The sequence below is a fragment of the Dendrobates tinctorius genome, unplaced genomic scaffold (genome assembly GCF_039654945.1).
Source record: "Dendrobates tinctorius isolate UK_male_01 unplaced genomic scaffold, ASM3965494v1 ptg000035l, whole genome shotgun sequence".
Taxonomy (NCBI): domain Eukaryota; kingdom Metazoa; phylum Chordata; class Amphibia; order Anura; family Dendrobatidae; genus Dendrobates; species Dendrobates tinctorius.
In genome coordinates, this window is record NW_027361703.1 from 27,048,770 (window position 1) to 27,074,372 (window position 25,603).

Below are 25,603 nucleotides of genomic sequence, written 5' to 3' on the forward strand. Positions count from 1 at the left end.
AACCCCCCACGGCTACTGCTAGTTGTGTTGATAGGTTCAGGGGTCTGCAATCTGATAGTTGCCAACTTCTCTGGTTTTCTGGACGTAGCTCCTATTTTTGTGTCTGCCTCCTACGGTGACTATCATAACACGTAGCCTTTCCAATGCACAAGATATTGAAGAGCACCATGGACCAACCTAGAGTCAACAGTTCGTTCCACCTCGTACTCAGACTGCCCGTCTACCAAAACCAGTATCGGGGAAGACAATGATCCCTCCCCACAGGACCCTGCAGGTTTCAAAAGGGCCCTATGGAACACATTGGGGATCCGTAGAGACGGCGGGAGACACAACCGAAATGCCACCGGGTTAACCGCTTCGGGAATTTCATAGGGACCAATAAATTTAGGTTCAAGCTTCGCAGAGGGGACCTTGAGCCTTATATTCTTGGTAGACAACCATACCTTATCCCCAACCTGGAACACTGGCCCCACGGACCGTGTTTTTGTCTGCAAAAAACTTATATTTAGCCTGAGCCTTCGTAATGTTACTCTGGACCTCCCGCCATACCTCCCCTAACCGCTGGATAGTCTCATCCGCCCCAGGACACCCAGAGTCCAAACGGGAGTACTCTCCAAAATGTGGACGAAACCCATAGTTGCAGAAAAAGGGAGATGTACCCGTAGACTGGTTAATGCGGTTGTTAAACGCAAACTTGGCCAAAGGTAACGCAGTACACCAATCATCCAGTCGGGCTGAGGTCAGGCAACGCAGAATTTGCTCCAGAGACTGATTGGTCCGCTCAGTCTGCCCATTAGTCTCTAGATGAAAAGCGGATGAAAAAGACAGACCAATACCCAACCTCCTACAAAATGCCCTCCAAAATCTGGAAACAAATTGTACCCCCCTATCAGACAGCACATTCAAGGGTACCCCATGCAACCGCACACAACATGCTCAACAAACAATCTGGACAACGTTTCCGCATTAGGTAGAGCCACCAAGGGTACAAAATGTGCCTGCTTACTAAACCTGTCCACCACCACCCAAATGACGGTATTACCCTTGGAAGGGGGAAGATTGGTGATGAAATACATGGACAAATGGGTCCATGGTCTATCAGGAATTGGCAGTGGCACCAATTCCCTGGCCGGCCGGTTATGGGGGGGTTTTCGCACGGGCACATACACCACAAGCAGACACAAATTCCCCAACATCAGAGGCTAAAGAAGACCACCAGAATACCCTAGCAATGGCCTTCCGAGTAGCCGAGATTCCCTGGATGTCCACCCAGAACTGAGTCATGGAACTCCCGAAGGACCATGAGACGAAATTGAGCTGGCACAAAAAGTTTATCCACCGGCTTAGCCGCAGGGGCAAGAGACTGAACTTCCCGAATCTCCCGCTCCAACACATTAGAAATACCTGCCACCACCACCCCAGGCTGAAGAATGGAGGTTTGGGGGGGGGGGGGGGGAAACACCGGATCCAGACTGCGTGACAAGGCATCAGCTCTGACATTTTTGGATCCTGGCTGAAAAGTGATGGAGAACTGGAATCGCGAAAAAAAAAGTGACCATCTAGCCTGTCCAGGAGTCAACCTTTTAGCTGACTCAATGTAAGCTAGGTTCTTGTGGTCCGTAATTACGGTTATAGGATGGACAGCCCCCTTCAAAAAATTCCTCCATTCTTCAAAGGCCAACTTCACGGCCAGAAGTTCTCGATTCCCAACATCATAGTTTCTCTCCGCAGGGGAGAATTTCTTAGAGAAAAAAGGCACAGGGTCTCAAATTAGTCAAAGTGGCGGGTCCTTGGGACAACACCACCCCGACCCCCACCTCTGAGGCGTCCACCTCAACAATAAATGGTTCAGATGGGTCCGGTTGACTAATAACCAGAGCAGACATGAAACATTTTTTTAAAAACTGAAACGCCGCCATCGCTGCGGCTGACCAATTCTTGATATCAGCCCCCTTTTGAGTCATATCTGTGAGAGGTTTAACTACCTGTGAGAACCCCCTTATAAACTTGCGGTAATAATTAGCGAATCCTAGGAAACACTGCAGAGCCTTCAAATGACAAGGTTGAACCCAATCAACAATGGCCTGCACCTTATTAGGATCCATGCAATACCCCTCAGCAGACACAATAAATCCCAGAAAAGACAGTTCCTGAACAAAAAATAAACATTTCTCTAGCTTAGCAAAGAGACAGTTCTCCCGGAGCCTTTGGAGAACTGCCCGAATATGACCAATGTGAGCCTGTTTATCAGGCGAGTAGATAAGTATGTCATCCAAATACACAACCATAAAACGTCCAATAAAATCAGAGAACACATGATTGATGAAATTTTGGAAGATTGCTGGCGCATTGGTCAGACCGAAAGGCATGACCAAATTCTCAAACAACCTTCAGTAGTGAGAAAAGCAGTTTTCCACTCATCTCCCTCCCGGACAAGGTTATATGCTCCCCGTAGATCTAATTTCGAAAACCACTTAGCCCTAGACAACTGGTTGTACAAATCAGGAATAAGTGGGAGGGGGTAAGTATTTCTCACAGTTATCTTGTTTAACTCTTGAAAATCGAGGCATGGGTGCAAACCACCGTCTTTTTTCTTTACGAAAAAGAACCCCGCCGCCATGGGAGAGATAGAAGGACGAATGTGTCCCTTACGAAGACTCTCGGAAATGTATTCTTTCATAGCAGCCCGCTCGGGACCCGAAATGTTATACAAGCGGGCCTTGGGCAATTTAGCACCTGGATCCAGGTCAATGGCACAATCAAATGGGCGGTGTGGTGGTAAAATATCAGCCTCTTTCGGAGAAAACGTCCGTATAGTCCTTCAGGTACTCCAGAATACCTTCCAGACCAACGGACGACACAGACACAGTAGCAAGACATCTTTCAGAACAATTAGGTCCACATTTAACAATATCCCGGGAACCCCAGTCAAAAATCGGGTTATGCCTTTGCAACCAGGGAAACCCTAACACCAGGCCAGCAGAGAGGTTATCCAAAACAAAACATGACATACCCTCCTGGTGAAGGGCCCCCACCCTGAGGGTGAATTCCTCAGAAACAAAATGGAGACCGTCCTTGGTGAGAGGTGTAGAATCAATGGCCATTATTTTTATTGGAATCTCCAACCTAACTGTCCCTAATCTACAGCTGGCCACCAACTTGGAGTCAATCAGGCTCAATGATGACCCACAGTCCACAAAAGCCAAAGTAGGGAAAAAGCAGTTCTTAACACCAAGTTCCACCTTTAACAGTATCTTAGAAAATGAAGAAAGGGGTACCTGAGAGTCTGAGTGACCTCCAAGATGATCACCCAGACTCAGCCGCTTGTTAGTCGGTGGGCAGGAGGGGCAGTCCTTTTTCCAATGTCCAGAATCACCGCAGTAAAAACACAGTTTTCCAAAGCGCCGCCGTCTTTCTTTCTCTTTGAGGTTGATGGTTCCCATCTCCATGGTCTCCAATGTAGGACTGGCTCCCCTTCCTTGGGAGAATAACGGGGTCTCAATCTGCAGCACTCCTCTCGCCCGTAGCCTGCGATCCATTCGGACGGCCTGTGTCATAGCATCCTCCAGAGAATCAGGCGGAGGGTGGAGTGCCAATGCATCTTTCAGATGTTCAGACAGGCCTCTACGGAACAAGCCCCGGAGGGCGGCATCATCCCAGAAGACCTCAGCAGCCCAGTGTCTGAACTCTGAGCAAAACCACTCGGCTGAGTGCTTCCCCTGACATACACTCATCACCATGTCCTCAGCCATACGCACCCGATCAGGCTCATCATAAATATGCCCGAGGGCCTCAAAAAATGCATCCACAGTCATACGCTCAGGGGCGGTGGTCGGAAGGGAGAAAGCCCAAGCCTGGGGGGGCTCCCCTTAAGAGAGACATAATGACCCCCACTCTCTGACTTTCATCCCCAGAAGAGTGCAGTCTTAATGAGAAAAAAAGCTTACAGCCCTCCTTGAAAAGTTTAAATTCCTTTTTATCTCCAAAAAAGGTATCTGGTAATTTAACCGGGGACTCAGGGGAAACTAAAATCCCCTGCACAGTGTCAGCGATCAGCTGCTGAGACTGAGCCAGGACTCGTTGTTCCCCAATGAGTTTCTGAGATATCTGAGTCAGGTGCTTTACCTGCTCAGAAAGAGCGTGCATAGGATCCATCAAACACACAGGAGAAGGAAAAAAAAAAAAAGGTAACGGTCAGATATAATGTCAGGATCCTGTCAGCGTCCACAAACTGCCACGGCTGAGCAGGTTGACTTAGCCACACTACGGGTGGGCCCGGGGTCCGATACTACAGTGAAAGTTCAAGCAGACAGGACCTGCGACACAGTAGTAAGGAGTACAAGGACCTACGATCATGTGACTGCAGGGGGCGGGGCTTAGCTTCCTACTGCTGCAGATGATGTAATATACTTACTGCAGAGATACTGCAGTAGAGGAGAGGGAAACGCAGGTCAGACAAGCAGAGGTCATACACAGAGAGGGCGGTGCGGTACCAGAGGGACGAGCAGAGAATAGACAAGTCACAGGCAGACAGTCATACACAGAGAGGGTAGCGCAGTACAAGAGGGACAGGCAGAACTCGTAACAGGGACGGAACCGGATCAAAACCAAACAAGCAACAAGTTAACAGGCACAAGGCACACGTACGCAAGAGGTCAACTAACTGAGCCGAGGGCAGGAGTATAACTGACACTGGACCTAGGTCGAGTGGCCACTAAATAGCCGCCCTCTGCCAGAGAGAGGCAGAAACAATTAACCCCTGTCTGACCAGGACGGGCCAAAGACAAAACCCCGTCCTGGATCATGGCAGACTAGTTTAGATGAACGTGTTTCTACACAGACTGAGTGCCATTGTGAAAAAAAGAGTAGCATGGACTAATCTCCTCTGTTTTTCAGATAAGATTTGGTAACCAATGTTCAACAGGTACATAAAAAATACAGATGCCATAAAGACAGCATTGTTTTTAAGGGATTCGTTGTAAAGACTGCATAGCAAGCTAATTTAGAACTCAATAATTTTTGCTAATTGTGCAAGTAAAAAACATATGGCATTCAGATGTAAAAAAATGAATGAATGGATGTGAAAACCACATACAAAACACCATACAGAAGAGAAATCATCCTTTTCTCTGGATGAAAGACCAATACTTAACTGGACTCGGTCTTTGGCTGGGAGCTCACGTTGCAGCATATGGCCAAAATCACTCCTGAATGAGGTGGCCATTAACTGCGGTATTCTGTGGGTAGATAGAGGTAGTACTTTACAAATCATATGGCCATTGACCCCCAACATGGGTGTGTGGTTTTGAGGAGAGTTGAGCGAATTTTTTCAGATTTGCACACCAAATCTGAATTTGCCATATTCGTGCCATATTGTTACTCTACTCGTGCCGAATATGTGTTTGTTGATCGGTTCCGAACATATTCAGTAATTTCTACTCCCATTGATTCTAATGACATTCGGCTGTGTTCGATGAATATTGGAAAAATAATATTTACTGCCGATTGTATTCGGAACCGAATCCGAACAAATTCGCTCAACTCTAGTTTTGACTGCATGCCGCAGTTACCGTAACACATCTTTCAATTTGGCATCACCTGAGGAAATCTAGAATATTTAGCATCTAATGTGTAGTAAGGTCTGAATTTTTAACAGACTTCAAATTTCTTGCAAGGACTTTCTGTGAAGTCAGAGATTTTATGACTTTTTGTAACAGAGTTCAAACCAAATTCACTGTGATTCAATTCTGTCTTTCCAGACCGCTGCAAAAACTTGAGCAGGACTGGCTCAGCTCCAAGACATGGGCTTTTTTATGTGTTAAGCTCTGGAAATTGCCCACTTGAGCTTGTCATCATACTTTACAAACTGTCTGTGGCTTTAGATAATCTCAAAATAGTGACAAATAAGTTGTGAAATTCAAAATGTCTCTTTAGTGGTCATGGTCAGCAACCCCTCTTTTCTAAGGAGTTGGTGCTCATCAGGAAAAAGAGTCTTAACTTTCAGAGACATAACTAAAATGATTCAGAGGGTGATGATGATACGGTTTCTAAAAGAAGATTAAAATCCCATATTTATTCTCAGTTGTATATTTGTGAGTGGGAGAAGAACACTCTTCCTTGGTCAAGGGCAGCCTTGTAAAAGGATCAAATAACAGCAAACTGCTTGGCTTCTAAAACCCCCGGGAAGAAGCGGCTCTGTAGATATTTCCTTACTAGTACAAAGTGCCTGAAAAATTGCTTCCTGCAATTTGAATGTCGTACGTATTTAATATAAAAAGTCTTGGATTATTAATAGCCTCGTACCAGCCTCAAAGAAGAGGTAGAAGCAGTGGCCATAAGCACAATGAGGCCTAAGGGTCAGGTCAAGCTCTGCACATTCTCAGATGATACTTTAATTGGCTTATTTCAGATAAAATGTACTTGTGATGTATCTTGTATAAAATAGCTTTAGAAATTTCTGAAGCGAGAGTACTTTACAGTGCTTTTGCAAAAGGATGTGTACCCTCCAGCTATCACATGGAGAAGTGCGTGCACATATGTCAGAGTTTAGGACGGATTTAGAAAAATAAAAATACATTACGCCTAGAACATGATGGAAACAAAACGAATAGAATGGTAACCCTAAAACTCTATCAAAAGGGAACCTGTCGGCAGGTTTCCCACCCCTTTGTTAGATACCAAAACAGCTTTCTAAATGTGTACTCATTTCACAAACGGCAGACTGATGGGCAGACTGTCCTCAGCATCTCCTGCCAACCTTATAATCCAGTTCCATTAAATGCGATTTCCCCTATATCATCCACAACGCACACTGAAGTCTGCCTGATCACCATTCACCTAAAAGCCAGTGCAAGCGCATTTCACACTAGAATTATGGCAGGCACTGTCTTCTAGGACGAGTTTTTTTCCCTTTAAAATATTGCTCTTGATCCATATAAAATGAACATGTTCTGCATTCTAGCACTCAATTGGCAGCTCTTTTCACTGTGAAACATATTTTGCGAACATTGCCTTTATAAACAGTATGATGGGTCACATAGGCTGACAATGTGCAGCCAACCCAAACTATCATGTAGCTGCCCACGCTACGGTCCACTAACTGTAGCCTTAGGGATTGCTGAAAATCGGAGCAGTACATTATGGATACAAGATATAGAACATTCATATCCAGCTTTGAAGTAAAGCAATTCATTTACTGTAGTTTGCAGAATGGAGTTTACGGTGTATAACAATAGTATTTGGGAAAGCAGATTTTAATAAATTCATCATTATTTTAGGGTCTACTTTGTACATTATTGCAGATTCTCTGCAATAACTATTGATGTTTTTTATGTAAAAAAAAATCCATATGCTTTCCAATAGTTAGATCATTTTGTGAAAATCCAAATGCACTGGGAACAGTGCAAGATCCATTTTAATTTCTCATAAGAACTTTTATGATACAGTTCCTTTGAAAACTGATATGAAAATAGAAATCAGCGAAGACATGAGTTAGACCGATAAGGCTCTTAGTCTTAGTTGGTTACGACCAAGGACTGAATTGGCCTGAAACGCATTACATGGTAGACTCAGGTCTTCACTGTATTTAAACACCCATGATTTTAAAATGATGAAATATAGCCGGAATGCTTTATCGCATATCAGATGTTGCCTATTTTCTTATCTGTTTGACTACTTGTGGCTCAGTATCTGGCAATGCAACTGACGTGTCAGAAGGTGAGCTAACAACTATTCCTGTCTTAAGTTATTTTGCAAACCAACCTGGAGACCATTAGTCAACTAAAGACTGCAAGGCAGGCTGGATGAAATAATATGGTGACTTAGATCCTCTAAAGGCCGGTAGCTCACCATGACAACAGTGTAGAAATAGAACATTGATTCTAGGAAAAAAAAAACCTAGTGACATCACCATTATACTACTACCCAAACTGCAGATTAATGTGCCACATACAGGTTAGTAAAAATAGGATATTAAAATAAACTTTCTCAAAAAACATATTTTGGCTCCTAGGAGTTTGTCATGAAATTGAAAAATTATGGAGATATAACATCTAAAAACTGCTAACAGTTTTCTGTAGAGAAGGGGCCAATATCATGTTACAAGGATCACATTTACTGGAGGACTGGTCTGCCAATAATGTATGTTATGGTCAACTGAGGCCAGTGCTCTATATCGAGCATCTCAATGACATCAAATTAACAAGCTGGATTACAAGGGGCCCTAATAATGTTATAATGTTTGTGGGGCTCTCCCCGTGGCCAATCCTACGCATAAGTACCAAATGTAGATTCTCCAATAGTTTAGTAATCTGAATATCCGTACATTTAGATACTGGTAATACATTTTCTACTCTGTACTCTCATTAAAATGTGTAATGCATTATTAAAAAACAAGACACAGCATGAGAACTAAAACTTACCCTTAATGCTTCTATCACAAGGTCCCTTGCTTCCAGCTCTCCTTCTAATATACTTAAAAGAAAACGCAGTTCCGGCTTGCTCAAATTTTCCATATTAAAATCTTTCGCCTACAAATTGAAAAGAGAAGTCATTATAAAAGCAGCTGATTAGATGCTTCTGACCGGCATGTTCTGAACAAACAATGGCAGAGATTTATCAAAACTGGGAAATGTGGAGGAGTAGCTTATTACATTAACTTAAGTGTCAGAACTGGAAAAAATATTGTTTATCATGTTTATGGTAATAAAACATTAACCCCTTCCCTCAAAATGAATTTTAATTTGGCTCTTTTGTTTTCCCCCTTTTCTTCCAAGGGCAATTGTTTTTTTCATATTAGAAGTGCATGAATACAGTATATGTGTGTGCATGTGCATATTAAGTGCAGGCTCTGAATACAACCAGGCCATGTCATGTGTTCACCTTGGTCAGTCAGCTCGGGGAAGCTAACCACAGTGGATAAAGAGAGAGAGATATAGAGAGACACAAGTCAGAATACCTCCCTGAGAAGAGACTGCACGGGTGGTGTACACCAAACTGCATGCATCACTGTTTGCTATGGAGAATAGCTGTTGTGTTTGACCGAACCGGGACTAGCACAACCATGTGTGAGTAGCCAGGGTCTATTTTCTTGAGTTAAGGCCCTTTTACATTTAGCGATGCACCAGCGATCCAACCAGCGATCCGACCTGGTCAGGATCGCTGGTGCATCGCTAAATGATCGCTAGTGAGCTTTCATACAGAAAGATCTCACAGCGATGCAGCAGCGACGCAACGCACGATACTCACCATTCACACGCAGCGATCCTGGCGTCCTCCCGCCCGCCTCCACGCGTCGCTCGTCGTCACAGCAGGAAGTCTCAGCAGGAAGCGCCCGACGAGAAATGGAGCCGGACATTCTCGCGCGATCAGCGATGGACAGCGGGGGAGCCGGTCGCTGGTAAGTATCACACATAGCGATATCGCTAGCAATATCGCTATAACGTCACAAAACCTGTGACGTTTTAGCGATATTGCTAGCGATATCGCTTAGTGTAAAACCCCCTTAAGCCCCTGGAGAAAGCTACGAAATTTACTTTTATGGTTTTGTTTTAGTACTGCGCAACCAGTGGAAATAAACATCACATTGTTTTGAACCAAGAAACCAGGGCCTGTGTGAACACTAATACATATACATATCTACACACTCATACATCAACACACTTGTTTTTTAACATAATTCTGAACTTTGTAAAAATAAATTTTGATTTACAATGCCATTTTCAGGAATCCTTTTTTCTTCGTTCTGGCGATGGGGATGTAGCTTTTATTGGTACCACTCTATGGTATGAAAGCAAGTAAGACAGCCTGCTATAATCATTAGCACTAGGGGGTCAGGATTAGGCCACAGTCACACCTTCAGTATTTGGTCATTATTTTACATCAGTAGTTGTAATCCAAAACCAGGAGAGTGTGAAAAATGCCAAAGTGGTGACGTGTTTCTATTATACTTTTCCTCTGACTGTAAGCCAAAACCAGGAGTAGAACAAATACTGATGGAAAATACTGATCAAATACTGAACATGTGAACTTGGGCTTAATCTAAGACTCAAAGCATATACTGTATACATAAAAAAAGGAACACCAGATAACAAATATTTAAATGTCTACCAAATACACAATTGATTCTGAAATAGCTTAGAAATATATATACAAAACTGTAGGATAAAATGATCAGGAATACAAGGAAATGAAAATATGGCCAAAATACTAGGGCTCAAGAAAGCCAAGCACAATGGAAAAAAAAGATAACAGAAAATTAGGAAGGATAGAAAAAAAAAAAAAAAAATGTATATTATAATATATATATATATATATATATATATATATATATATATATATATATATATATATATATATACATACTTACATACATACACACACTTGCCGTATATACTCGTGGATAGGCTGAGTTTTTTAGCACTTTTTTTTGCGTTGAAAACGCCCCCCCCTTATACACGAGTCAAGAGGGCCTATGGGGGAGGGAGAGCGGTGGGTCACAGGAGGCAGGAGTTAGCGGCTGCGGGTGTCACTTTGCCTGCTGCTACAGAGAAACGAATATTCACTGCAATTGCAGTGAATATTCATTTCTCTTATAGCGCGCACAGTGACACCCGCAGCCGCCGGCTTCCAGAAGATAGCCTACTCACCTGCCTGCGCGCCCTAGGCGTGGAGTCAATATTCATGCCCTTAATGAGGAGGCCATGTGATCGCTCGGCAGGAAGAGTAGGATTTTTTTTTTTTAATAGGAAACATGCATATAAGGATAGGGGATAAGGAGCCATGCATACAAGGACAACGATGGGGGAGCCATGCATACAAGGACAGGGATGAGGGAGCCATGCGTACAAGAACAGGAACTGGGGAGCCATGCATACAAGGACAGGGACGGGGGAGCCATGCATACAAGGACAGGGACGGGGGAGCCATGCATACAAGGACAGGAACTGGGGAGCCATGCATACAAGGACAGGAACTGGGGAGCCACGCATACAAGGACAGGGATGAGGGAGCCACGCATACAAGGACAGGGATGAGGGAGCCACGCATACAAGGACAGGGATGAGGGAGCCACGCATACAAGGACAGGGATGAGGGAGCCACGCATACAAGGACAGGAACTGGGGAGCCATGTATACAAGGACAGGGATGGGGGAGCCATGCATACAAGGACAGGGATGGGGGAGCCATGCATACAAGGACAGGGATGGGGGAGCCATGCATACAAGGACAGGAACTGGGGAACCATGCATACAAGGACAGGGATGAGGGAGCCATGCATACAAGGACAGGAACTGGGGAGCCATGCATACAAGGACAGGGATGAGGGAGCCACGCATACAAGGACATGAACTGGGGAGCCATGCATACAAGGACAGGGATGGGGGAGCCATGCATACAAGGACAGGAACTGGGGAGCCATGCATACAAGGACAGGAACTGGGGAGCCATGCATCCAAGGACAGGGATGGGGGAGCCATGCATACAAGGATTGGGGATAAGGAGCCATGCATACCAGGCCGGTGATGGGGGAGCCATGCTTACCAGGATAGGGGATAAGGAGCCATGCATACAAGGACAGGGACGGGGGAGCCATGCATATCAGGACAGTGATGGGGGAGCCATGCTTACAAGGATAGGGGATAAGGAGCCATGTATACAAGGAAAGGGGAGCCAAGCATACCAGGACAGGGATGAGGGGACACTGCATACCCAGCTTATACTCGAGTCAATAAGCTTACCCAGTTTCTTGTGGCAAAATTAGGTGTCTCGGCTTATACTCGGGTCGGCTTATACGCGAGTATATACAGTATATGTATATATACACTTATATACGGTATATAATACTGAATACATCAACAGAGAGTAGAAACAAGTACTGATTTTACATTATATTATCCCTAATTTGCAATTCATATTCAATAATAGACATGCCAGTTACTAGATGGTATAATAGTCCCTAAAAGAGAATACACATATTTTAATGTTGTATGTCCCAATGCATTTCCCTCCGGATATGTGGAGCTTCATCAGAGTAATAGGCTGTAGGCCCAAGCCTACAACAAGCAGTAACCCCCGATCCACCAAACTGCTGCACAACCAGCTCTATCCTCACCTACTGTATCCTCACCCATCCCTTGTAGATTGTGAGCCCTGGCGGGCAGGATCATGTCTCCTCCTGTACCAGTCGTGACTTGTATTGTTTAAGATTACTGTACTTGCTTTTATTATGTATACTCCTTTTCATATGTAAAGCGCCATGGAATAAATAGCGCTATAAAAATAAATAATAATAATAATAATAGATGTAGGCCTCTCAGTTTCCAGGTAACATACGTTCTCTTGAGTTTGCCATGGTATTTTGGCCATATTTTCTTTCCCTTAATAGTACCCCTGACCATCTAACCTACAATTTTAGGTACATATATTTGTAAGATATTGCTGTTTCTTGCAAGGGTCCATTGTGCTTTTGGTGCAAATTGTTAATATATTTAATAAAGATTTATGCTTTCATTGTTTTTATTTTAATGGTACCATCAAGCCCAGGCCAGACCTGAATCCAATCGAGAATCTGGGGAAACAGCTGAAAACTGCTGTTCACAAACGATCTCCATCAAAGCTCACTGAGCGCGAGCTGTTTGCCAAGGAAGAATGGGCAAGAATTTCAGGCTCTTGATGTACAAAACTGATAGAGACATACCCCAAGCGACTTGCAGCTGTAATCGCAGCAAAAGGTGGCGCAACAAAGTATTTAGTTAAAGGGGCCGAATAATATTGCACGCCCCACTTTTCAGTTTTTGAATTTCCACAAAAATTTAAAATAACCAATAAATTTCGTTCAACTTCACAATTGTGTTCCACTTGTTGTTGTTTCTTCACCAAAAATTTACATTTGGTATCTTTATGTTTGAAGCATATTATGTGGGAAAAGGTTGAAAAGTTCCAGGGGGCAGAATACTTTCGCAAGGCACTGTACACTGTGTCCAAAGCACTGCTAGTTCCCGAACATGGGCACATAGCTTAAAACATCAAGCTGAGCCCGCCCAGTCATCCATGTCAGGAAGTCATTAACCCCTTACCTACAATTGACATAATATTCCGTCCATGTGACCATGGACCTAATTACCATGGACGGAATATTACGTCATCGCGATCAGCAGCGCCCACGTGGTGAGCGCTGCTGATCGCGGCCGAGTGTCAGCTAATTATCATAGCTGACACCCGGCACAATGTGTCAGGGGCGGTCACGGACCGGGGGTTAAAAGGAAGCATCGGCAGGGAGGGGGCTCCCTCCGTGCTTCCCTGAGCCCCCCACGGCAGCGCAATGTGCAGCGCTGCTGCGGGGGGCTCTTTCCCTGCAGGTCCCCGGATCCAATATGGCGACGGGGACCTCCGGGGGCCTGCAGGAAGCTGGCTTCCTCAGTGCCTGCAAAGCGCAGGCATGAGGAAGCCTGTGCAGTGCCTGTGACAGATCGCTGATCTGTCACAGTGATCTGTGATGTGACAGATCAGCGATCTGTCACAGGACAGTTATGTCCCCCCTGGGACATTGTAATAAAGTAAAAAAAAAATAAAAAAAGTGTAAAAATAAATAAAAAAATCGCTAAATAAATAAAAAAAAAAAAAAAATATTCCCCAAAAAATTCATTTTTTGGAAATAAAAAAAAAAAAAAAAAAAAAAACACAATAAAAGTACACATATTTGGTATCGCCGCTTCCGTAACGACCCGCCCTATGAAACTGTCCCAATAGTTAACCCCTTAAGCGAACCCCTTAAAAAATAAAAATAAAAAACGAAGCAAAAAATAATGATTTATTATCCTACCGCCGAAGAAAAAGTGCAATAACGCGCGATCAAAAAGACGCATATATATATCCATGGTACCGCTGAAAATGTCATCTTGTCCCGCAAAAAACGAGCCGCCATACAGCATCATCAGCGAAAAAATAAAAAAGTTATAGCTCGCAGAATAAAGTGATGCAAAAATAATTATTTTTTATATAAAATTGTTTACATTGCATAAAAGCGCCAAAACATAAAAAAAAGACCTGAATGAAGTATCGCTGTAACTGTACTGACCCGAAGAATAAAACTGCCTTATAAATTTTACCGCACCCGGAACGGCGTAAACGCACCACCCAAAGGAAATTCATGAAACGCTGGTTTTTGTTCATTCTGCGTCCCAAAAAACGAAATAAAAAGCGATCAAAAAATGTCACATGCCCAAACATGATACCAATAAAAGCGTCAACTCGTCCCGCAAAAAATAAGACCTCACATGACTCGGTGGGTCAAAATATGGAAAAATTATAGCTCTCAATATGTGGTGCAAAAACTATTTTTACAATAAAAAGCGTCTTTTAGCGTGCGACAGCTGCCAAACATAAAAACCGCCATAAATAGTAAATCAAACCCCCCGTTATCACCCCCTTAGTTAGGGAAAAATAATAAAATTAAAAAAATGTATTTATTTCCATTTTCCCATTAGGGTTAGGGCTAGGGCTAGGGTTAGGGCTAGGGTTAGAATTGGGGGTTTCCACTATTTGCGCACATCAGGTGCTCTCCAAACGCAACATGGCGTCTGATCTCAATTCCAGCCAATTCTGCGTTGAAAAAGTCAAATGGTGCTCCTTCCCTTCCAAGCTCTGCCATGCACCCAAACAGTGTTTTACCCCCTCATATGGGGTATCAGCCTACTCAGGACAATTTGCAAAACTACTTTTGGGGTCCTATTTCTCCTGTTACCCTTAGGAAAATAAAAATTTTGGGGCAAAAATATCATTTTTGTGGAAAAAAAATTTTTTGTTATTTTCACGCCTGGGCGTTATAAACTTCTGTGAAGCCCTTGTGAGTTCAAAGTTCTCACCACATATCTAGATAAGTTCCTTAGGGGGTCTAGTTTCAAAAATGGGGTCACTTGTGGGGGGTTTCCACTGTTTAGGTACATCAGGGGCTCTCCAAACGCGACATGGCGTCCGATCAGAATTCCAGCCAATTTTGCATTGAAAAAGTCAAACGGCGCTCCTTCCCTTCTGAGCTCTGCCATGCGCCGAAACAGTGGTTCCCCCCCCACATATCAGGTATCAGCGTGCTCAGGACAAATTGCACAATAATTTTTGCAGTCCAATTTCTCCTGTTACACTTGGTAAAATAAAAAAAATTGAACCTGAAGTAATTTTTTTGGGGAAAAAAAGTTAAATGTTAATTTTTTTTAAATATTCAAAAAATTCCTGTGACGCACCTGAAGGGTTAATAAACTCCTTGAATGTGGTTTTAAGCACCTTAAGGGGTGCAGTTTTTAGAATGGTGTCACTTTTGGGTACTTTCTATCATATAGACCCCTCAAAGTGGCTTCAAATGTGATGTGGTCCGTAAAAATAAAATGGTGTTGCAAAAATGAGAGATCGCTGGTCAACTTTTAACCCTTATATCTTACTAACAAATAAAAATTTTGGTTCCAAAATTGTGCTGATGTAAAGTAAACATGTGGCAAATGTTACTTATTAACTTTTTTGTGTGCCATATCTCTGTGATTTAAGGGCATAAAAATTCAAAGTTGGAAAATTGCGGAATTTTCAAAATTTTCGCCAAATTTCCGTTTTTCTCACAAATAAACGCAAGTTATATGAATGAAATTTTACCACTAACATGAAGTACAATATGTCACGAGAAAACAATGTCAGAATCACCGGGATCCATAGAAGCGTTTCAGAGTTATTACCTCATAAAGGGACAGTGGTCAGAATTGTAAAAATTGGCCCGGTAGTTAACGTGCAAACCACCCTTGGTAGTGAAGGGGTTAAAGGAGTTTTCCAGGGGCAACAAAAAATTCACTAAAAAGTCAATAAATGCAAAAAAAAAAAAAAAATAATCAAAACTATCAAATTCCTTTTGGCTCCAGTGTTGCAGCTATGGTTCTCCCTGAGAGTCTCTGTGTATTTACTTGCAGTGATCACACATGACTGCTGGAGACAATCTCTGAAATCACAGAGGTGATGCTTGAAGTCTACGACACAAGACCACTGCAGAAAGGTAAAGAGGCTGATGCAGACCACCAGATTCGTGAACTCCGTTGACTGGAGATTCAACCAGATTGTTTGCTATACGGCTCCAGACATGAGGACCTTTTTATTAAGTGCTAATTTTCATTGCGTTTACAAGGAGGCATGGCTGGCAGAATTCTCCATGGGCATGAGCTATTATTCTGTGAGCTATGCTTCTTTGTAAAGACCACAAAAATTAGCACTAAATCAAAAAGTCCATATCTCTAGGTTAGTAAAAGAAAAAAAAAAAAAAAAACAAGTTCACATCAGCTCACCAGTGCAGACAATGATCCACAAGGGGTGAGGTGCACGGCCAAAATCTGGCTTAGGTTTCAGGTAAGTAAACATGAAGAGAAAAACAAAAGTCTAACTAAAGTCCAGTTTTTAGAGCATTTAAATAAATGTTTTTAATAATATTTTCACTTAAATTTTTCTAAAAGAACATTTTTGCGGTAGTTGTACTTTTTCTCTCTCTATATCTTTAATACCACATGGCACTCAGGGGAGCGGCGGGAATTAAATAAGGCCACTTTTTGCCTGATGACAGGTCCATTTTAAGGCAATAGAGATGGGCTAATAATGCCACCTACAAGTTGCATGACTGTAGGACAATAATTGCTAACGATACTGGAGTCATACAAAAGCCTAAGATTCATCAAGTCTGGTGGAAAAAATGGTGGTCTTGAGGAGGATGAGACGCTTTTGACTCCTGAAGAAGCCTCAGTGTGCATTTCACCACAAATCTTACTCCAATCTAGGACTAGAATAAGATTTGTTGCCTGAAGAACATCGTTGCTCGTCATGAATTTGACAGCTGGATGATTGCCACACCCCGTCCTACCCACTTTGTTGAAGCTGGGTGAAAATAGTGCGAGAACGCAATCGGAAATCTAAATCAGGATGCTTGACTGCCATTTACTTAGAGAGACAATGGTAACAAGTTTCCATGTGGAAAATTATTCTCATTGTCGCCACTATTGTTCTTTTCCATCATCTGACATGTCCAACCTTGGATTCAGGGTCTCTGCCGATACCGTATGACGAGCTGAGGGAAGATCGGGAGATATAAACCTTTCCATGGTGCCACCTTATTGTTACTTTGAAGCAGGTGATCACAAGTGGAAGCAATGAAGAAACCAATTATTGCATTGCTATAGACATAATTTAGAGGGGATCTATCAGTAGGATCATCCCTCCTAAGCCGTCTATATGGGCATGAAGGTCATAGGAAGCCTAATAAAATGTTATCTTGAAATCTGCAGCAATCTGATGTCTTATTCCAGAGAAATCCATGGGGTTTCTTTTACATGTAAATGAGCTTTTCAGGACTATGCAGACTGATCTACATGAGAATCTGCCTCCAGAGATTATTATATATGAAAGGTAAAGTTACCAGTGTGAGCATGTAATGAGTGACAGTCTGTTCTCTTGGTTTATATGTCTCGCACTGGTAACTGCCCCTTTAAATTAAAAGAAGTTCTAGACGCATATTCTCAGGGAGATTATGACCGACCCATAGATCTCCCTGACCGATATATGTGCTTATTGGCTCATTTACATATTAAGAAAAATGTGGATTTCTGTAAAATAAGACATTGGATCGCAGATATCAAGGCATCATTTTATTCAGCTTCCTGTGACCTACATGCCCATATATACGGGCTAGGAAGGATGATCTTACCAACAGATTCCCTTTAATGATCATTATATCGATGATTAGCATTTGTGTGTCTTTGTGTACTCTGTGGATTGCTATAATGCAGTCAACAGGAGGCGATACAGTACAGGTACAATATAAGGTAGGCAACCAAATATTCATTGCTTCAGATCCCAAAATGAAGAGGCATTTTATTTACAATGTATTTGCCAAAGCAATATTTTCAAGCATCTGTTTAATAGAAAAACTAAATAATGTATGATTATTAAAATCACAGATTATAAAAAAAAGAGTGATGGACAAGAAATGCTACACTGTGCCTAAATCCAAAGCAAACAGTATGAAAAAAAGGGAAAATGTTACATCTGTAAGGCCAACAGTAGTACATCATGGAAGCAGCTTATTGACTTTCCCTTATGCTTATAAGACCAATATAACCCCATGTTTAAATATTGACATTCCAGCACATTCATTACAATTATTCACAGCATAGCACGCGTTCCTGCTACAAACCAAGCCCTACAACTGCACGTTCTGTATATATTCAAATATTGGCTGCGTTCCCAAAAAATTGCAAGCGCCAACCTTTCTGACACGTCAATGGAGACATGACGCTGTAGTGATCCAGTCTTAAAGATACATAATCCAAACAGCGCTTCATTAATATTTGACAGGGATCAGAGTAAGTATACAATGGTCTGCAGAAATATAGAAAAATAAATACTCCCTATGCTTCTGCTTGAAAGAACAGTCGTTTTCTCTCCCAGGCATCTTGCAGTCAGACAGTCATATTACTGGGCTGCAGAGAAATGTAAAAATGTTTGATAATGTACAGATACTGTAATGGAGGGCCATGGAAAATGCAAGGTGCAGGGAAATGACTGTTCCTTTCCATTGTTTTCTTCCCTGGCTCGGGATAGGGGTCACCTGACGATGAGACTAGAATGACTGTACGGAAAGTGTATTGTTACAGGAAATAAAGAGAACGTAGTCATTTGGATTTCCCCACAATAATAATTGTATAAAAAAAGAAATATTGTGAATCATGAAATAACCAAGCATTGTAAACAGTCTGTGGCTCAACGTACTGCACAGCCTGATGATTCTAGGGTTCAGTGTGGTGTCATACAGTTAACATGCCCCATGAACCCCATGTCTCTGTCACGTACTCATGTCCTTGGGTGGCCTGGTAGGTATTTTACTGGTTCAATTAATTCCACACTTTGTATTGCTAATAACCTGAAGACACTGAGAAAAGAAATGGCGCTAGACGTCAGCAACCACTAAGGCTGAGTTCACACGTGGCGTTTTTTTCGCGTTTCCTCGGCGGTTTTAACCGCGCGATTTTGCCTCGAAAAATAAGCATCCCATGCATTCCTATAGGATTCCGTAATGCTGTGCTAATGCTGTGGTTTTTACCGCGGCGGAATCGCTTCGCGGTAAAAAAACGCAGCATGCTCATTAATTTTGCGTAATCGCGGCGATCCCGCGCCCATAGGAATGCATTGTTCTGCTTACTTTCCGCATGTGGCTGTGCACACCATTCGAAAAGTAAGCAGAACAATTGCGGATGGTACCCAAGGTCCGGAGGAGAGGAGACTGTCCTCCGGGCTTTGGTTACCATATCCCTGTAAAAAATAGAATTTAAAATAAAAAATATTGTTATTCTCACCTTCCGACGTCCCGCGCAGCCTTCCCGCCTCTCTCCACGCTCCCGTTCCCAGTAATCCTTTGCGAAAATGCCCGCGATGACGTCCATTCTCGCGGGATCGCGAAGTCTCGTGGTCATTTGCGCGACGTCATCGCGAATAACCACGAGACGTCGCGATCCCGCGAGAACGTACGTCATCGCGGGCATTTTCGCAAAAGATTACTGGGAACGGCAGCGTGGAGAGAGGCGGGAAGGCTACGCGGGACGTAGGAAGGTAAGAATAACACCATTTTTTATTTTTTTTTATTATTTTTTTTACATTTTATCTTTTACTACTGATGCTGCATAGGCGGCCTCAGTAGTAAAAAGTTGGTCACACTTGTCAAACACTATGTTTGACGAGTATGACCAACCTGTCAATCAGTTCTCCAAGCGATGCTACAGATTGCTTGGAAAACGCTAGCATTTTGCAAGCTAATTACGTTTGCAAAATGCTAGTTTTTCCGCGGGAAAATCGCTGGAATTTAAAATGCGATTTTCCCGCGGAATGGAATTCCGGAACTCTTGCGGTAATTTCCACGAGAGTTCCGCTACGTGTGAACTTAGCCTAACACTCAGCGCTGAAACAAGTAGAAGCATCCATAAAAAAACAAAGGAAAGAAGAGACACTCACGCCTAGCATTTGTGTAGTTGTAGAGGCCTCAGTGCCTTTAGTAATTAATTACAAGCTTCTATCATTCCTTATAAATCTCTGCTTCGACAAGAGATGATACATTTGATATTTTTTCGAAAACGAAAATTTGGAGGATGAAAAAGAAAAATTACAGATTACTTATATCAAGGTGCAAGATGCCTGAACTCATTAATGGTGGGAAGAAGCCTCTGAAGAAAGTTAAAAAAAAAACATGTACATTTGTCCGAAGATAGGCGTGCACATGGGGGAAGAAATAAATGTTGGCTGTTTGACCAATATTTATGTCATGAGTGCTTCTAACTATAGGAGCAGTGATTAGGTTACAAAGAACTTGACAGTTTTATGGAAGTTCCTGAAGCATAACCATTGAATTCTAAGAGTTAAGCTTGTAACCGCCAAAATGCTACAGTGCCTACAAGTAGTATTCAACCCCCTGCAGATTTAGCAGGTTTACACATTCGGAATTAACTTGGCATTGTGACATTTGGACTGTAGATCAGCCTGGAAGTGTGAAATGCACTGCAGCAAAAAAGAATGTTATTTCTTTTTTTTTTTTTAAATTGTGAAAAGTTTATTCAGAGGGTCATTTATTATTCAACCCCTCAAACCACAAGAATTCTGTTTGGTTCCCCTAAAGTATTAAGAAGTATTTCAGGCACAAAGAACAATGAGCTTCACATGTTTGGATTAATTATCTCTTTTTCCAGCCTTTTCTGACTAATTAAGACCCTCCCCAAACTTGAGAACAGCACTCATACTTGGTCAACATGGGAAAGACAAAGGTGCATTCCAAGGCCATTAGAGACAAGATCGTGGAGGGTCACAAGGCTGGCAAGGGGTACAAAACCCTTTCCAAGGAGTTGGGCCTACCTGTCTCCACTGTTGGGAGCATCATCCGGAAGTGGAAGGCTTATGGAACTACTGTTAGCCTTCCACGGCCTGGACAGCCTTTGAAAGATTCCACCCGTGCCGAGGCCAGGCTTGTCCGAAGAGTCAAGGCTAACCCAAGGACAACAAGGAAGGAGCTCCGGGAAGATCTCATGGCAGTGGGGACATTGGTTTCAGTCAATACCATAAGTAACGTACTCCACCGCAATGGTCTCCGTTCCAGACGAGCCCGTAAGGCACCTTTACTTTCAAAGCGTCATGTCAAGGCTCGTCTACAGTTTGCTCATGATCACTTGGAGGACTCTGAGACAGACTGGTTCAAGGTTCTCTGGTCTGATGAGACCAAGATCGAGATCTTTGGTGCCAACCACACACGTGACGTTTGGAGACTGGATGGCATACGACCCCAAGAATACCATCCCTACAGTCAAGCATGGTGGTGGCAGCATCATGCTGTGGGGCTGTTTCTCAGCCAAGGGGCCTGGCCATCTTGTCCGCATCCATGGGAAGATGGATAGCACGGCCTACCTGGAGATTTTGGCCAAGAACCTCCGCACCTCCATCATGGATCTTAAGATGGGTCGTCATTTCATCTTCCAACAAGACAATGACCCAAAGCACACAGCCAAGAAAACCAAGGCCTGGTTCCAGAGGGAAAAAATCAAGGTGTTGCAGTGGCCTAGTCAGTCTCCTGACCTTAACCCAATTGAAAACTTGTGGAAGGAGCTCAAGATTAAAGTCCACATGAGACACCCAAAGAACCTAGATAACTTGGAGAAGATCTGCATGGAGGAGTGGGCCAAGATAACTCCAGAGACCTGTGCCGGCCTGATCAGGTCTTATAAAAGACGATTATTAGCTGTAATTGCAAACAAGGGTTATTCCACAAAATATTAAACCTAGGGGTTGAATAATAATTGACCCACACTTTTATGTTGAAAATTTATTAAAATTTAACTGAGCAACATAACTTGTTGGTTTGTAAGATTTATGCATCTGTTAATAAATCCTGCTTTTGTTTGAAGTTTGCAGACTCTAACTTATTTGCATCTTATCAAACCTGCTAAATCTGCAGGGGGTTGAATACTAGTTGTAGGCACTGTATTTACCTGCATATATAGTGTTAAGGGGGTTTTACACTAAGCGATATCGCTAGCAATATCGCTAAAACGTCACTGGTTTTGTGACGTTATAGCGATATTGCTAGCGATATCGCTATGTGTGATACTTACCAGCGACCGGCTCCCCCGCTGTCCATCGCTGATCGCGCGAGAATGTCCGGCTCCATTTCTCGTCGGGCGCTTCCTGCTGAGACTTCCTGCTGTGACGACGAGCGACGCTGGAGGCGGGCGGGAGGACGCAGGATCGCTGTGTGTGAATGGTAAGTATCGTGCGCTGCGTCGCTGCTGCATCGCTGTGAGATCTTTCTGTATGAAAGCTCACTAGCGATCATTTAGCGATGCACCAGCGATCCTGACCGGGTCGGATCGCTGGTTGGATCGCTGGTGCATCGCTAAATGTAAAAGGGCCTTTAGTCTACAGGTAAGTAGCATTGGAAACATGTTTTACTGTGTAAGGGTGCAGTCAGACTGCCGTGTTACTTGTGCGAGGATCGCATTGCAATCCTCGGACTGGCCGTCGGCTCTGCTGAGTGTGACAGCTGCATAGAAATACATGCTGTTTTGCTCAGGTCAGAAGAGGCGCCGACCAGTCTGAGGATTGCGATGCGATCCTCGTGCTATTAATACGGCAGTCTGTCTGACTGCACCCTTACTGGAAGCGGAGCTATGGGCAGAAAATTACATTTTATTCTTCCTGCAGCCTTCCAGTTATCAAAGCAGTGCAGGGTGATATAACAGTCAACACTAGCTACATGGTGAATGGGCTGTTATCATTACGCTTGCACCTACAGTGAGAGCCTAATCTGCATACATGCTGTACAGACACTGCAGAGCAACCATCACTCAAAATGCAAGGGGCATGATAACAGCACACTCACTGTGTGGTGAGTGGTGAGGATAGCTCCCTGCACCACCCCAATGCCTGGAAGTGAGCCGCTACAGGGAGAATAAAACTTAAAGGGAACCTGTCAGGTCTGATAACACTATTAACCTGCAGATATGGTGTTAATAGCATTATGAATGTCCCACTGCACTGAAAGTGCGGCACCAGTGAGAAAATGAACTTAATTTCTCCCCGGCTTTCAGTCATGCAGGCATGCCTGATATGGCTGCAGTCAGCAGCGGCACTCGACAGCCAGATCTAAAGTGCAGAGGTGATTTAAAAGTTCATTTTCTCCCAGTAGCCTTGCTGTCAGCACTGCGGCTGGACACCTTCATAACGCTATTAACCTACAATTTGACTCTATATCTGCAGGTTAATAGCGTTACCACACATGACTGGTTCCCTTTAATCTTTTCCTTATAGCCATATGCAAGAATACATGGTTAAAACACTATTTACCTGTAGATTAACACTATCTACTAAGACTTTTTGGAGGCGACTGGCTCACCTTACCTTAATTTGCTTAAATAAGAATGGTATAAATAAAATATAGATAAGATACAAGCCAGATATCTCAGTTCAGGAGCATGGCTGGCAAACAAGAAAAAAAAAAACAGCATCAAAAACACGACAAAAACATAAATGCAATAAAAAATGTAAGTAACCTCATTTAATCAATAGGTGCAGAAAGGGGGCAGAAATTCTGCAACATCAAAAACTCAACAAAAGCTCATGGTGGGAACGTAGTCTAAAGAAAACAACCCAAGTGAATGTCTACAAGTAACTTCTAACACATTAGAAGTCATTTAGAAATGAAAGCATACTCATGAGTAGAGCATCGTTTTACATTTACAGATGACTGTAGGTTCTAAATGGGTGCAGAACCCTAATATGTAACATTTTTATTTCACTTCTTGTGAATATGCCAGCCACATCTTCAATGGAAATACCTCACCTATGTCCCACATTTAATACAAATAGTTTTTTTTTATGTACATCAACGAACTGGAAAAGGTAGTTCAAGAAAAGTGTGTCTAGTTTCTTAAAAGACACGTTCTCGTTAATAAATCTGGTTCATCTGAAACTGTATCATCATATGGATTGTACATTGATGCCATCCATGTGCTGTCTGTGATTTTCAAGGATCCTAGACTTGTATTGGTACTTTTCCTCTTTTACGTGATGGTGATAAAAAAAAAATGTCTGCATGGTTTTACATGGACAATTAGCAAAGCCATGGACATGTGAACAGCCCCAGACCATAATGGGTATGTGCTCGATACATGTTCTATCTGTGATTTCCACGTATGTGAAACATGGACGTCTAAATAAGCCCTAAGCAGTTTTTGCAGTACAAGGATAAATGTCACAAATTCAGCAGCAAACAAATTGCACAGTTTTAGACATGATATATATTTTTTGTAAATCTTATGCAATTCTGGACAAATCAGATATAAACTGAATAAGGCTACTTTCAGACTTCAGTTTTTAAGCATCAGGCGCGATGCGGCGAAAAATGTAAAAGCCGGATCCGGCGCCGGTTGCCACCGGATCCGGCTTTTCCCCCATAGACTAGCATTATCGCCGCATTGCGCCTGATGGCCATGCAGCATGTCCGGCTTTTGCCGGATACGGCAAAAAATGCCTGTCCGGCGTCTGCAAAAAACGTTCCCTGCAACGTTTTTTTGACAGCGCCAGACCGCTTTTTTCCACTGCGCATGCCCGAAGACTCTCTCGCCCTCTCCCTCTCCTGCACCGTCTCCGGCCTCAACAGGTGATCCAGCGGGCTGAGGCTTCTAACAGATCAGCTTTGACAACTTTTCGCCGCAGCTCGCTGGATTTAAAAATCTGAAGTCTGAAAGTAGCCTAATAAATGTTTTACTCAAGAGTCTGTATATAGCTTGCCCTGGCGATTTGCATTCTGGAGCCATCTTTACACCAAGAACTGTTCAGCAATTTGATGTACATGAACTACCTCTCTCCACGCCCAAAGAGGTGAATATTAATTTCTCAAGTAGGGGCACACGTGACAGCCCGGCAGCTGGAAGGCTCCAACTGAAACTGTGCGCGCTACTGAAGAGCAATGAATATTCCCTGCTCTGCGTGCACACAGTCCTGACGTGCAGAGCACTGAGTATTCCAGTAGCTGCCTTTCGGCTTGCAAGCAGCAGCACATGACGTTCTTGCCATGCGCTGCTTACAAGCATAAAGCAGCTGCTGGCATCGGATCAAGATGCTGCGAGGGAGCGCCAGGAAGGTAAGTAAAACGTTTGTTTTTTGCTTGTTTTTTAAATGTTTTCTGATGGGGCCATACATACCAGGATGGGGGTGGGGGCCAATCATAAGGATGGGGCCATGCATGCCAGGACCGGGAAGGGGGCCAATCATACCAGAATAGGGATGGGGCCCTGCATACCAGGATAAGGATGGGGGCCATGCATACTAGGACGAGATGGGGGCCCTGCATACGAGGATAAGGATGGGGCATGCATAATAGGATGAGATGGGGGCCCTACATACCAGGATAGGGATGGGGCCATGCATACTAGGACAAGATGGGGGCCCTACATACCAGGATAGGGATTGGGACATGCATATCAGGATAGGGATTGGGACCCTGCATACTAGGACGAGATGGGGGCCCTGCATACCAGGATAGGGATGGGAC

The 25,603-nt window shown here is 43.3% G+C and overlaps 1 protein-coding gene across 2 annotated transcripts in view; it reads right to left on the minus strand.

Annotated features, from left to right (window-relative positions):
* The window catches only part of CTTNBP2 (cortactin binding protein 2), a 218,321-nt gene that overhangs the window by 181,206 nt on the left and 11,512 nt on the right, over positions 1-25,603 (minus strand). For both annotated transcript variants that reach the window (XM_073573356.1, XM_073573355.1), the window contains exon 2: positions 8,421-8,528. In XM_073573356.1, the coding sequence (XP_073429457.1) occupies positions 8,421-8,528 (108 nt within the window). The remainder of the gene's footprint in view (positions 1-8,420; positions 8,529-25,603) is intronic.